Genomic DNA, 14,477 nt, shown 5'->3' on the forward strand with positions numbered 1-14,477 from the left:
GGAACTACAGAACTCTCTTTCTCAGGGACTCAGTTTAAGTCATGCCAACAAGAAAGTACACCTTCTTTCAGTTGTGAGGTCTTACAAGTATGAGTTATTACAATCACTGATGAACAGCAACACATGACATGTGACACTGTGCCATTTGCTGTAGTTATCTAACAAAAATGTACACAAATGTTTCCATCAGAAGTAAGAGGGCATGTAGCAACCACGTGCTGCTAATCAAATACACATAAGTAATTGATCCTCAGCAGGTGTGTTCACCTCTAAATAAATCCCAAGGTTTTGGGAGTTTTTCTGGTTTGAAATATTCAGATGTGTGTTAAGGCAGCGCCAAAGTAGAAAGACAACAGCAATTATCTTACATAATCAACTGTTGCTGCCCATAAGTCTGGAAAAGTTCTAAGACCATTTTCAACTTGGAGTCCATCGTTCGACAGTGAGAACGAATATTCACATGTGGAAATGTTGCCAATCTTCCCAGGAACGGATGTCATTGTAAGTTCCCCTCAAAGTTGCAGTAAACAATGCTCAGAGAAATGACTAAATACCCAAGAGATACATTTCAGACTCTGACGTTTGGCAAACTTGCGTAGGCAGCACAGCTTTGGCTGGCAAAGATTGCATCTGAACAAACCCCAAGGCTTTGTGAACAATGTCCTTTGGACAGATGAGACCAAAGTGGAGATGTGTGACCATAATACAGACTGCCACATTTAGCAGAAAACAAACATAGCATATCAACACAAACACCTCATAGCAACTGTCAAGCACAGTGGTGGAGAGGTGATGATTCAGACTTGTTTTGCAGCCACTGGACCAGGACACCATGTCGCTGAGTCGAGCATGAACCCAAATGTGAGGCATCTGTCCCACAGCTTGGCTGACATTGAATCATGCAACAGGTCAGCATAGCAGCAAATTGCTGAAAAAGTCAGAATAGCTGGAACAGATGATTGGTGTTTCAATGACCAAATCAAAGTCAAGACCTAAACACAAGCGAAAAACTGTGAATGGGCCTTAAAAGAACTGTGCAGAAGCAAATGCCTGACAACCCAATGAATTGAGGTAACATTGTAGAATAGTGGGCCAAAATGCCCCTACAACAATGTGAGTCAAATCCTACAAAAAATAACACCTTCAAGTTAGTGATGATAACTGGTTTTACAATCTATTGAATTATGGGGTGTACTTACTGCCTTTGCATTTTGTTGTAGTATTGTAGTATCTTTTCCATGCAACAGTAGCTTAAGACAGTAAAAATGTGTCACTATCCATATATTTCTGGGACTGTGCTTGAAGAAAAGCTGAAAAAATTTGACCCTTTATCGTGTTCCAATTATGTGCCATTGTCACTAACAATTAAAGCTGCCCTACACACAGTGTAGCCCTACAGTCCATTATTGGCCCAGCCATATCGCATACCTAGGTTTGCCAAACAGCAGCCAAATAAGTTACTGGTCCACCAGACTAAGAGTCTGCCTTTTGGTATGTTCACACAACACTTACTGAATTAAGAAATAGTTCAATTTAGGATTTGGATTCAGTTTTTATCACTGTTAAAAATTCTGGTCTTTCTTTTGGACTGATTTGAAATATGCCAAAAAAATATAGGTACGCGATGAAGCACACAAAAATACTAGTTGTTTGGTTATGTCTTTTCTGTGCACTGCAACTGCCTACTTCCCTTTTAAAACAGGGGATGTCCAGCTTCCTGTGCTTATTTCATAAAACCCATGACAACTGATTCACCAAACAACACCGCTGGCGTGTTTGTGTCAAAATGATACTTCACAGCCACCGGCTGCATGATGTTTTGGTCGCCAACACATCTATAGGCAGTTGATGAGGTTTGGGTGTAACTTGACCCGGTCCTCTTGGTACCCTTCGTTGTGTTTCCTTTGGCTACACAACAGCTGGGAATGTGGCTGTCACAGTACAGCGTGCCTATTCAGGCAACACTGGGAAGGGGTTTTCCACTGAGCACAAATACACACGTGACACGCTAAAAAGACATGCATACAGACTCAGATTAAGTAGCACCAACGTTTTTGTGGTTGAGACATGAGCTGTGGTTGCAGCTTGGAGCTGCAGACTGTCTCGAGAATAAAACATACACCACATTTCAAACCATTATAAATCACCATAAGATAAAGTGTGGGTTATCAGTCTTTTATTACAAAAATAACGCACCACCTACATAAACACAACACATCTGAAGAATAATAAAAAAAAGAGGAACATTTTGTCAGTTTGGATTCAGTCTTTACATAAAGTTTAAACAAACATGGATCTGAAGCTTTTTTTTTTTGTCATGTATTTTACATCTTTAATCCAAAAATATATATATTTTTATGTCTTTGGTGGTAAAAAAAAAAAGGCATCATAACATTGCACTAAAAAAATGTGCCTTTTCCAGTTAGATATAGATATATATATAAAGAGAATAAATATCAATATAGCTATATACTTTTAAATCTGTCATTGATAATATACTTTATTAAAAAGAAACAGTAAAAAAAAAACAACTAATAATAGCACCACATGAACAACTAGGTGTCTAGATCCAAAATAAGAAGCTTATGCATTATTAATCTCTTAATCGTAAGATCCTACGATTAGTTTTTGGCTAAATGTCAAGAAAGTGCAACGGGTTTGTTATTTGACACACTGAGGTATATAATATTTGGTATATTGCATTGGCGTCCTCTCCCCCGACCACCATAATCTCCTACAATGCCACAGGAGAACTCTCAGATTTGTGACGCAGAGCGATCAGACTCAGACTCAGAAAGTCTAAATGAACTAGTTTCTCTTGCGAGAGGGAAACTTTGGGCTTTGCGTCATTTTGTTAAAAAAAAAAAAAAAAACATCTCAAGTTGTTTCGTTTGTAGTCAAGCATCTCTGAATTGGTATCTCCACCCAGGGTTTTTTTTTTCCTGCATCGTAGTGTGGTCTTCAGTGTTCAATAACCGTAAGAGTTCACTTGTCATTTCCAAATTCCGTTTATAGCCGAGCACACTCTTCACAATGGTTCAGGTAGTCTGCGGCCTGTGTGTCGTTGAACCTGGCAAGACACTGCGGGCACTGTAGCTCTGACTGACCCGGGTATTCATTCCAGGCCGAGCTCGGTGCTGCTGTGGAGACCACCGCCGCCGCAGGCTGCTGCTGTCTCTCAGCAGGGGTCCTAACCAGCGGCTCTGACGATTCCTTATTTCGCCTCGAGGTGATCCTGTGTCCTATGTGCACGTGACACACGGGAACCACGTCTCTGCTCTCCCTGCCCGCTCCCTGCTGTGAGGCAGAAAAATCTGTTAAGCCACACATAAGGCAAGTGACAAAAGGAAGCAGATGCTTCTATAGATGCTCTCATCCACCAAACCGATGGGCTGCCGCCTCACCTGCTTGTGTAGCTGCTGTTTTAACTTGGAAATCTGCTCCTTCAGGTCTTCGATCTGACCCTGCGCTCGCTCTCTGTCGGCACGCTCCGACTTAAAGTCGTCTGTATAGATGAGAACCTTGGGAGGGAACAGACATAATCTTTAGTCTTCGTTTTTATGTGTCCGTACAAAGTCAAATTCTATTCAGTTTGATTTCATTTACGTTAAGCCAAGACATACACAAAAAAGTCATCTCAGGGTGCCTTACATACAGAATGAAGAGAGGCACCACAATAATGATGGAGCACCAACCTGCTGCTCCAGTGTCTGGATTCGCTCTTGGCCTTGTCGCCTTATTTCCTCAACTTCTCTATCTAGCCTGGCGCACTCCGTTATTTTCTCCTCCAGTAAGGTGTTGAGTCTGGAAATTTCTTGATGAAGCAACCCTGTGTTAACAGAGCTCATTACAGGCATCAGGCCCATCCCAGTGCTCTCCTTCAGCCTCTGACATAAACCTCGGATGTAGTCCTCCCTGCTAGAGTCATACTTCTGCCACTGAGAGTTCAGGCTCTGTACCTTTAAAAAAAAAAAAAAAAAAGAACAATTCACTATTCAGCTCGTGTTTTATCAATGAACCTCCAATAAAAAAAAAACATAAAAATCAAACAAAAGCAATATTGTCGTAACATGTTCTTCTATAAGTGAACACTCACATAAGCCACACGCTGCTTTAGCTGTTCGTTCTCCTCCTGAAGCTGACGGATTTGGGATTTCACAGCACTCATGTCAGAGGACTCTAGCGTCTGTAAAAAGAATTTTGGATGAGAAATTACAGCAGGATTCTCCTCAAAAGGAGAAGTAAGGACACAGTTTGTGAAGATTTAAGCTCAAAGAAATATACTGCTCCTGAGGCACTACGTACCTCCGTAGCCTTTTGGTGCTGAGCCATCTCCTTCACCTCTCCTCCCCCATTCTTGTCCGTGTCCAGTCTGGCCAACAGCCCCTGGCACACCTTCACAGTGGCCCCGAGTTGGCTCCGCAGCTGGTCGGCCTCCTCAGCCAGGGACGAGCAGAGGACGGTCCGGGTGGCCTCGGCCTGCTGCCTCTCCTCCAAGGCCAACCTCAGCCTGTGGATCTCCTGGTCCTTCTCGTGGTCTGGCTGACACCTGACGCTCTCCAGCTCCACCTCCAGCTCTTTGAGCTGCACACTGAGCCTCTGAATCTCCTGGGACAAAAAAGCAAGCGATGAATAGCAAGACCACAACAGCTGGAAATGTACAAGCATCTGGGGATTTTTGCACATCGGAAATGCAACAAGAATATTATGTGTTATGGTCAGAGCTGCCACTAATATTTGCTCTCATGACTATTTGTCTTTATGCGTCTCAGAGGATATTCCTCAACACGTTTTCAACTATTCTAAGTGAATACACTACAGAACATAATACCATTAGGTCAAGCAGAGTCAAAAACTCACATTTATACACAAATCGACTTTTATCATCACTGATAGCTCTTGTCAGAAACTTGTGAGGGAACTACACACTTGAGACAGACTTTTGACACCATACACCTCCGGGATGCAGGTTCACACACAAATCTGCTGCATTTCATCCCATTTTACCTCCGATTGTCGGGCTGCCTTGAACTCCAGATCATGCCTCTGTTTGCACATTTCTTTGACCAGGTTTTCCACCAAAGACTTGGACGGACCATTGACCATAGACTCGTTATCTCCCACCGTCACATAGACCATTTCGTGTTTTCCCAGCCTGGCTTTTAAATCTGCAATGATGTTGTCCTTGATGAAGATTTGTTTGCCAAGAAGCTCTATTTCCTGTCGCGTCTCGTGATACAGAGTGTTCAGCATGCCGTAACTCCGCATTTTGTCCTTACGCACGTCGGTATCCGTGTTTATACTGGCGTTATCCATTGCAGGTTTCGTCGATTTGACAGACAGAGCAGTGAGTTAATAATCCAGCATTTGACGCCTCTGCCCCTGGTCCGTGTCTTTGTGAAATACAGTGAGAAGGTAAATTCTGCCGGAGATTTGGCGCATCAGTGAATAATATCCCCGAAGGTCTTGGGGGATTTCCTAGGGAACTTCCCCGCGTACTTTTTTGTTCTGCGTCAAAACGGAGCTGTGACTGCCACCTTTCAAAGGTTCAGTGCCGAGTGACTTGGTAAAGCGGAGTTTGTCTGGCTTTTGACTCAAAAAGATAGTTTGCATAAACACAAGCATAATAACACATCTATTTGGTTTAGGTTGCCAAATCCCAGCAACGACACCCAATTTCTTTTTTTTCTTTTTTTTTTTTTTAGATACTACTGCTGCCTTCAAGAGCATCGTAAATTCGACCTCTATAAATTAGGGGCGGTTCTCTAAAGGAGTAGCTTGCCGTTAACATGATTATTCCTACAATAGGTTTCTCTTTTTAAAAAAGAAAAAAAAACTACATCTGGATTAAATTAGTATCATTCCACCTAAAACGTGCCGGGGTTTTCAACTGAAGGAATTTCTGTAAAACCTATAGCGTAAGGATTATCAGACAATGCTAATTCAAAGCATATCAACTTCCCAACGTAATTTACAGAGTTTCTTCATTTCCCGCCCCCTACACGTCACATCAGAACAGTCAGTGTCATTGCAAATTCCCCTCATAGTTCAGTCTTTTTTACCGTTTTGAGTTTTTCCCACAACCTAAATGCATCGGATTCTTCTCTTCGTTATTATGCAATTTACTGTGTCCTTTGAGTAGCTTCAATTGTGCAGTTAGGACCACACCAGTGACCGTGTGATTGTTGTAATGACTGATTGCATGGTGTGGTTTGACAGCGCATGATATGGCTCCTCTTGATCCTGGCCATCACTTCAGTTTACTGACTCTTTGCAGGTAGCACTGCCTTTATTTCCCAAACAAATGAACAATAAACATGTCGGTCCAATAACATCTGATCTTACCATCACTGATTGTGACCCCTTGTATGGTTAATTATTAACACAACAGATGACTGCACCAATGCACAATAAAGACATCATAAATTATTCACTTTTCCAGTTTGGTCTAGATTTTGGTCTTAAAAATTAAGGTTGGTGGTCTGCCACAAAGTAACACAAAACAACCTCTACAAAACAAAACGCAACATAAAATGTGTCCACAACTTCCACAGTTTTTGAGTCTTTTGTCACACTCCTATAATATGAACTTTGTTTTGGATTTGAAGGATTTGCCATTTGACAGAGTTTGATACAAAATGCAGAGTTATAGTTGTCACTGGAGGCGCACTGGATGAGCTCCATTGCTTTCAGTCTAAATGCTAGACAGCAAGAACAGTTTACTTGTGAACATAGGCTCAGTGGGGAGTCCCAGGTATTTCAACACCAAACACACTGTGACAGACAATGAATGGAATGAGGAGGTGAGTCATTAGACTCACATGGCAGTCATGTGGCAGCTGTTATAATGTAAATGTAAATTAACTTTATTTATACAGCCCTTTACAACAATCCATTTTGGTGTACCAAAGTGCTTTACAGCAGATAATACATAAAGAAAAAAATAAGTAAAAAACAATAAAATAACAGGGAGAGCAATAAAATACAACAAAATTGAATAAGATAAGATAAAAGTGTCATCATACTACTGGGTATTAAAAGCCATCTGAAATAAGAAGGTTGTAATGGCATAGATCAAGGTACAAAGTCTGAGGAATCTATATGGGAGGGGCTGCCACTGATAAACCAAATCATTCTGCATACAGTGACATCCTTTAATCAGCTAACTTCACTGTAGGGTATTTGTAACGGTCAGCGTGAATATTTTAAGCCCAAGTCTTTTTACAACTCCCCTCACTCTCTTTTTTTTTATCTGGTTTCACATAATTTTTGTTTACATCTGTCAGTGTGATCAACCACTTAGTTTCAAGTGTGTGGTACTCCCTACGCCTTGAGGACAACAGTAAAACATCTTTAACTGGATCCAGTCAGTGGACAGACCTTATAAGTGCTTTGTTCAGAGGCTGAAACAATAAGTGAGGGAAAAATGAGCTCAGAGTGGTGATAATCAAATGAAAATGTTCTCAAGTAAAAGTTGGGAATTTGTTTCTCAGACTGTTTCTGTATATTTGTCTGATTATTATCATTTTAAATGACATGAATGATCGCTTGAATTAATGGTTATTTTATATTAATGGTTGAAGTGCGTGCTGGTATTAAGGGAATAAACACTGAATATGGCCCTGTGATGGACTGGCGATTTGTCCAGGAGGGACCACTTCTTCTGGCCTCCGACAACTGGGATAAATGGATGATTAGTCTATATGCTCACACTGTGAAAATAATCAGAATTTCTGGAAGTTGTAAGGTTTTTATAGACTTCATGGTTGAAAAATGAAGGGTAAAATTGGACAATTTATGAGCAAACACAACAAGAGCCTGTTTTGGTATTTGTTTCATTGACCAAATGTTTTCAGGACTAACTACTTCCTCTTTGGGCTGCACGGTGGTGCGGTGATGAGCATCATCGCCTCACAGCTGCAGGGTTTCCTGGTTTGAATTGGTTTGTGGCATTTGCGTGTTCTCCCTTGGACATACGCAGGTTCTCCGGCTTCCTGCTACAGTCCAAAAACATGCATGCTAGGTTAATTGGTGACTCTTCCTTTTTGTGAGTGTGCATGGTTGTTTATCTCATTTGTCTTTGAGTGGCCCTGTGATGGACTGGTGACCCGTCCATTCGTTGAATGGCAGCTGGACCTCCTCTATAGCCACATTTTACCAGTGAATTCCACTAGATGACAGTGTGTATCCAGTGGCACATATTGTTCAGCTTATTTCCAATTCCATCTTATAACTATGGCCATAAGGATTTAACCAAATTCCCATTTACTCTGAACACAGACACATATCTGAAGCTTGTTGTTGGCAGCTTTTAATTGTGCAAAGCTTTATACAAGAATAAATGACAGTATTTGATATTTACACTGTAGTACTTCTAAAAATACTTTACATACTATAGCAAACATACACACAATCTCATGATTACTTACCAAGTTACTGCTCATCAAAACATAACTGACCAAAAATCAAATATCTGCAGTTTACCCCTACAAACCAAATTCTTTACTTGAACACAATAAAGAGGTCAATCAAAAAACAAAAGTTTAAATGAACGCCTGGAGTAGAAAAATATTAGTTTTATCATATGGTGGTAGAAAAGTATGCAGTTGCTCACTTACAAAAGGTTTACCATGAATATTAAAGTGTAGAACAGGAAGAGAATATAGCCAGCTATCTCTCATTTTTGCTTGAGAAAACAGAAGGAATATAAAAACACAAATATTATTAGAAAATGACATAACACTCACACAGGCATCACATCTTTACTCACTGTGCGCCATGCTCATTGAATCAGTTTTTATGTCTGCGGGATTGACTTTCTTAAAGCTGGAAATACTTTATTATTACAATCTCAAACTGTCCACACCTGTGACTCTGTTAATGTAAAGTTGTTTTTCGATGGAACTTTTGAATGGAACTTCATTCTGCAAAAACAAAAAAGATCTAGAGACACGAGGACCAGAGGAAAAAAATAAAAAGTGTCTATTTGAGGTTGAAAAACTCCACCTTCATGCAAGACGAGGCCACATCTGCCAATTATTATGCAAGTCAGTCATTTTTAATCCAGGTCTCAAAGCTCAGCTTGTTTTCAATCCAACCATTTCATTTGTTATTCCTCTGCACCGTAAACATCAGCTGAGCTTAACCTGCTCGACCATTTGGTGGGGCAAAATCTTCAGTGACTATACTGTGCTTCATTGAAAATTTGTGGAAGTGAACTTAAACTATCTCTACAACCTAGTTTATGTATGTAATGCTAAAATATAAGTATGTGTTGTGGCATTAATCTTTTTGAATTGTCATACTTTCAGTGTCACCCCAACTATTTGTGAGAAAAGCATTCATTCAGATTATTATTACTGCTCCAAAAAAATAAAGAAATTCTCAAAACTGTCCACTAGAGGGCATCTGCTCCACGCAAAATTAATTGGAGACAGTGACTGAACTTTCAAAAATATTATTTAGCTGTCCATGGTTAGATTGATACAAACACCTGTAAGTCCACGTGCATCATAGCTTTAAAGCAAAATAAACTTGTTTTGTTTCTATCACATGTTTTACACCCATATGTGCCTCATTTTATATATTTTTTTCCTTTAAAATTCAACAATAATCTAATGGAGGAAACATAATGCTGTGTCCTCTGGGAGACAGCTTAGCTGCACTGTAGAGCAGAACATATAACCCATAGCTGTAAGCTGTGTGTCAGTTTGAAAGGTTCAACAAACGTAACTTGATCCTCAACACTGACATGCAGTTTCTTTTCCCCTGTCCTTCCTAACACTGCATTTTCCGAATGCTGCGTGAGATTCTCTTAAACTCACGCTGTCCCTTCTGCCAGCGCTTCAGCGAGGTGATGACCAGATGGCCATCCATCTTCTGGCCCATGACCAGGTAGGCGGCGTTGATGTCATTCATCTCCTCACAGATGCACTGCAATCCATCCCTCAGCCACAGCACCGTCTTCCGCAGGTCGCGCTCGGTCACGCCATTCATCATATAGATGGTCTTGCTCTTGTTCTCTGGCACTATTTTGGTATCGCCGTTGATATATGAGATCTCCTTGACTTTGATTTTCAGAGCTTGAAATGCGTGCAGGAAATGGAGAGAGTAAAGAATAGAGAATCAGCGCAGTCAATGGAATGAAATGTTGGCATTATGAAATTTTGGAAACAGGTATCTTCTCAGTGTTTCTGAGGGATAAAGAGCACAGTGTAATCCTCATCTTGTCAGATAAACCAACTGGCAATTTGACAAGAATGAACAGGGTGTTGATGGACATGTTAAACGAAACCACCATCTTCATCCCAACAAAGCAGTCTCAGTGCTAAAACCAAACATGTTGGTTTGGTGTCTAAACCAGGTGAGGACACTGCAGAGCAGGTTAGAATGAAACTTCCAAGAGTCAGACCCAAGTGTTAAGAAAAGTCCTGTGACTTATTCCACCACCAACCCTCCAGCCTTCTAATGTGCACTCGTGCACGTTGCCTGAACATTTGCTGAGAAACTTTAAGACTCTTTAAGACTCTAGAAGACTTCTAGAAGAGTAAAATACTAACTTTTTTCTCTGACAACTGGGTTGAGAGAGAAGCAACGTTTCCACAATGACCATCTGAGATGCGTTTATGACGATCGTGGTTTGGTTTGAGGGAGATAAAAGCCACAATAGACACTCTTTTTAAGTTTTTCTAATAACTAGGGCAAGTTTAGCAGTTAAGTTTATTCTCATGCTGCTTTAAATTCCCTTGAACCTCCCTTGATGTCCTCTTGGGTCCCCTGTACTTACTACTGCTCTAATAAAGCTGGGGAACTTACCGAAGTCATTCTTGCAAATGTTGTCAACAATTTCGTTGTCATTTTCATCTGTTTCTTTGCAAGCATCGCACACCCTGGGTACTAAAAGAGAAATTAGACAAAATGAATATGGTTAAGGTAGATCATTTATATCTGCTATAATTGAACACACAATGTCATTTTTGAAGGACACACAGAAACCCTATGATCAGAAACGAAAGAAACTGTTTGCGCTCAATAGAAAATGATGCTGTAAATGCATGCATTTTATGAAGAGTCAAATATTTCTCAGGTGAAGTGTCACCTAAGTGCATTTGGCCATTACGCGCATGATTCGGATCGTGTAAACGATCTCAAATAAGAGTTTAAGTAAACCTTACCCTCTCTGGTGACTGGCACAACGTTCTCGATTCCTGCAGGCGGTATGCATAGGTCGTTGTCGAGTGGGAAACGGTCGCAGTCCAACATCTTTGGCCACGGAAAGCCAAACGCGGACATAACGGGCGCGCAACCACGCTTGACGCTTTCACACAGCGACCTGCACGGCTGTATGGGCTCATCCAAATCGTCCAGACAGACGGGAGCGAAAAGAGAGCAAAGGAACTTTCTTGTGTCTGGGTGACACTTCTTATGCACAAGAGGGATCCAAGACGAAGCTTGCTGCAGAACCTCATTCATGGTTTCGTGTCCGAGTAGGTTCGGGAGGCGCATCTCCGTGTATTCTATATCATTACAAAGAAGGAGGTTAGCTGGAATTTGCTTGCAGTTGTTCTTTTTGTAGAATAAATCATGCTGGCCAAAGTTGTACAGTCCATGGATGGCTTCCATGCAGGGTATTGATAGCACACACAACACTGCCACAGCCGAAATAAAGACTCTCATTTTGTCTGTGCGTAAAAGTTGTAAAATATAGGCTTAATCGGGCTTTGTTGAGCATCAGCTAGCGTTGATGTAGCGTCTGTCAGTGGCCGGCTCCTGCTGTTAACTAGAGGTTTTCTTCCAGACATGTCTGGGAGGAGTCTAGTTTGTGCGCAAAGACTTCTTCATTCAGCACGAGTTTCCTGATGTCAGGTGAACCTTGTGGACAAATTTGTCTTCTCTGGCAAAGAAAACCCAAATTCTCCCAAGCTGCTCCTCTGGGTCTGAGACACATAATCATTTCTAATTGTGGTTCACAGTATTTTATCACCAGTCGTTTTCTTGACAGCTTCTCTCAGTTTCTGGTCTCCAGCACTGCATGGAATCATAACAGAATCTGGCTGACAGGCTTTCCTCATTAGCCTACGCCTAAATCAGCAGAAATATACCTCGAGTGATCCCTCAGCTAGCTGTTTTTCAAGCCGCGCTGTAAATAGTTTGGGAATGTCAGTAGGGGCATTTAGCTCAGTTCAGTGAAGCGTTAATTTTCCATCATTAAGAGTGGTGAAATCCTCTGGGCAGGTCTGCAGGTTCATACCACATGGTGAAGAAATATGGCTTGCCCTGGTGTGAGAAGCAGACCTCCACCCAGCACACCCAGGGGTGAAACCAAATCTGCCCCCCTCCTCGAGCACTGCAGCTCTGGCTCGTATCTGCTCTCAGACCCCCATGAGCTGCATACAACAGTGGGGTCCTTCTCAGGCTCAGACCTCAATGTAAGACATGTGGAATTTCTTGCTGAAAGGGTCAGTTCACCCAAATTACAGACAGATATTTTACCAATTATCCTTGGTGACTTTCGTTACTTTTACTTGAACAGATATCAGCTGCTTCTATTCTGGTATATTAAAAAATGACTTTATTTGTTTTCCTAATTCTTTTATTTTTTCACAGCAGCAGTGCACTCATGAACATTCATTAACCTTAAAAGTAATCCAAGGTGCAAAATACATCGTTTTTATTATACATTGGTATAATGCCACTACTCGTGGCCCCCTTCATTCAGCAACACTTGCAATCATTCAAAAAGCTCATAAGTCACTTGTTTTAGGTAAAGTGTGAAAAAATATTTAAACAGAAAAAAAACGATAGTTTATATGTTCTGAATCGAACATTATAAAGTTTATAGAGCTCCCACCTCAGTTGTTTTTCTTTCCTTACAAAATCAAGGCAGAAACCACAAGCACATTTGTAGTGATTTGTGATTGAAGTGCTGCACCCTACAGATGTAGTAAATATCCTTTTAGAAGTCTAAATTCATTTAAATATCTTATTGATAAATGAGTATACATTACTGACTAGTGACTCTCAAATACATAGCTCACTTTAGAATCGGTTCACTCAAAGAGACAGAAAAGCTGCCAGTCACTGGTGTTTTTAGGACTGCAAATTAGGACTGCCTTTCAAATTAATCTACTTTCTACTTTTTTTTTAAGTACTGATACAAATAACAAGAAGTATCTGTGCTTGAACTGGAATCCAGGTCTGCCTGGATCATTTCTATGGAGCTTGAATGATTTACCTGAATAGACATTATCTGGATGTTGCAGTTTCCAAAATAAATCATCTGGAAACACAACAGCCAGCAATGATCTGGAAATACTAATAAGTATTATCACCGTTATGGAGCACTATTGTTGTCCAGAATCTATAAATAACTCTCCATTAATGTATACCCAGTCTTTTTTACAACAAAATGATTACTGAATTTTGGTCACACTTGTTGACAACAGCTGAAATGAAAAAAAAAAACCTCAATCCTCCTACTTTGAGTTCATTTGAACCAATTTAAACTTCTGACAATAAAATATCCACCCAGAAACGTTTCCCCACTCAAGATATTACAAGGAAAATGTTCTGAACACTTAGGTAGAAAATAGTTCAGGTGAAAACTGCCCAAAACAATGTTTACAACTTGGGTGAAATGTCTCTTTTTATCTATCAAATCTATCAAGATTAACTGCATGAAGAAATTATAACTGTTTTCGGTGTGGGGAAAAAATTTGAGTTTTCCTTGATCGACTAACTCAAACCCCCTTACCCTCTTTACTTCAAAGTGACTTCAGTCTGTTCGTGTCTGTAGAAACACTTGGACAACCATTTAAGGACTAAAGCCTCCTGTGAACCTTCAGCTGGACTCTTAATCTGAGGAATAGGTCAGCTGGCTTGACTGTATTGTAGTGTGACAAGTCACACGCTCATTCTGCAGCCAACTGAATATGCACTTTTGGCCTGGATATGCAAATGGATCTGTGGTTTCCACTGATGTATCACATATGTAAAATATGAGATAAAGCAGTTACAGAGATGCATGCAGAACATCTCGTCTTTTAAAAATGGCTGTACATGGTAACTTGATTCCAAATAGGGATAATTACGATTGGAACACAAAGAAAAATTGAGGGCTGTTTTTCCTTTTCTTTTTTTCCTCTGTGACATGCTCACTCTATCATCAATACAGTCTCACAGACAGTTAAGGTCAGAGGTTCGGGGAAAGGCGTAAACTGATCTCAGGCCTGTGCTTAACATCACCCCAGCAGGTTCTCATTACAACTCTGTGTGAAAATGAGACACGGCTGGTCATACCCACTGGTCCATCTGTAGCCCAGTAACCCTTTTACTCTCTTCCCTGAGCAATGCTCCACCCATTTCCTTCTCCATTTTCATAGAGAATCGAGGGCTAGACCCCTGTCAAAGACAGGCACAGGATATAGTGGAAGTACAAACGAAAGCCAAGCCACAGTGGAAATGCTTTGAGGAATCTG

General features: G+C 40.8%; 2 protein-coding genes across 2 annotated transcripts; both read right to left on the reverse strand.

Moving 5' to 3' along the window:
• Positions 1 to 2,863: 2,863 nt before the first annotated feature.
• On the reverse strand, positions 2,864 to 5,682 carry tnip2 (TNFAIP3 interacting protein 2). The gene is made up of 6 exons (XM_072384807.1): positions 5,008 to 5,682; positions 4,306 to 4,608; positions 4,097 to 4,186; positions 3,696 to 3,959; positions 3,405 to 3,521; positions 2,864 to 3,297 (listed from the first exon to the last, which is right to left on the reverse strand). The coding sequence occupies exons 1-6, from the start codon at positions 5,314 to 5,316 to the stop codon at positions 3,010 to 3,012; spliced, it is 1,371 nt and encodes a 456-aa protein (XP_072240908.1). The 5' UTR covers positions 5,317 to 5,682; the 3' UTR covers positions 2,864 to 3,009.
• A 2,613-nt stretch (positions 5,683 to 8,295) lies between these two features.
• Positions 8,296 to 11,821, reverse strand: sfrp2 (secreted frizzled-related protein 2). The gene is made up of 3 exons (XM_072384808.1): positions 11,175 to 11,821; positions 10,816 to 10,896; positions 8,296 to 10,082 (listed from the first exon to the last, which is right to left on the reverse strand). Exons 1-3 carry the CDS (start codon positions 11,674 to 11,676, stop codon positions 9,778 to 9,780), a joined length of 888 nt encoding a protein of 295 aa, XP_072240909.1. The 5' UTR covers positions 11,677 to 11,821; the 3' UTR covers positions 8,296 to 9,777.
• Positions 11,822 to 14,477: the final 2,656 nt, after the last annotated feature.

The sequence above is a fragment of the Leuresthes tenuis genome, unplaced genomic scaffold (genome assembly GCF_036924035.1).
Source record: "Leuresthes tenuis unplaced genomic scaffold, fLeuTen1.0.hap1 SCAF_4, whole genome shotgun sequence".
Classification (NCBI taxonomy): Eukaryota; Metazoa; Chordata; class Actinopteri; order Atheriniformes; family Atherinopsidae; genus Leuresthes; species Leuresthes tenuis.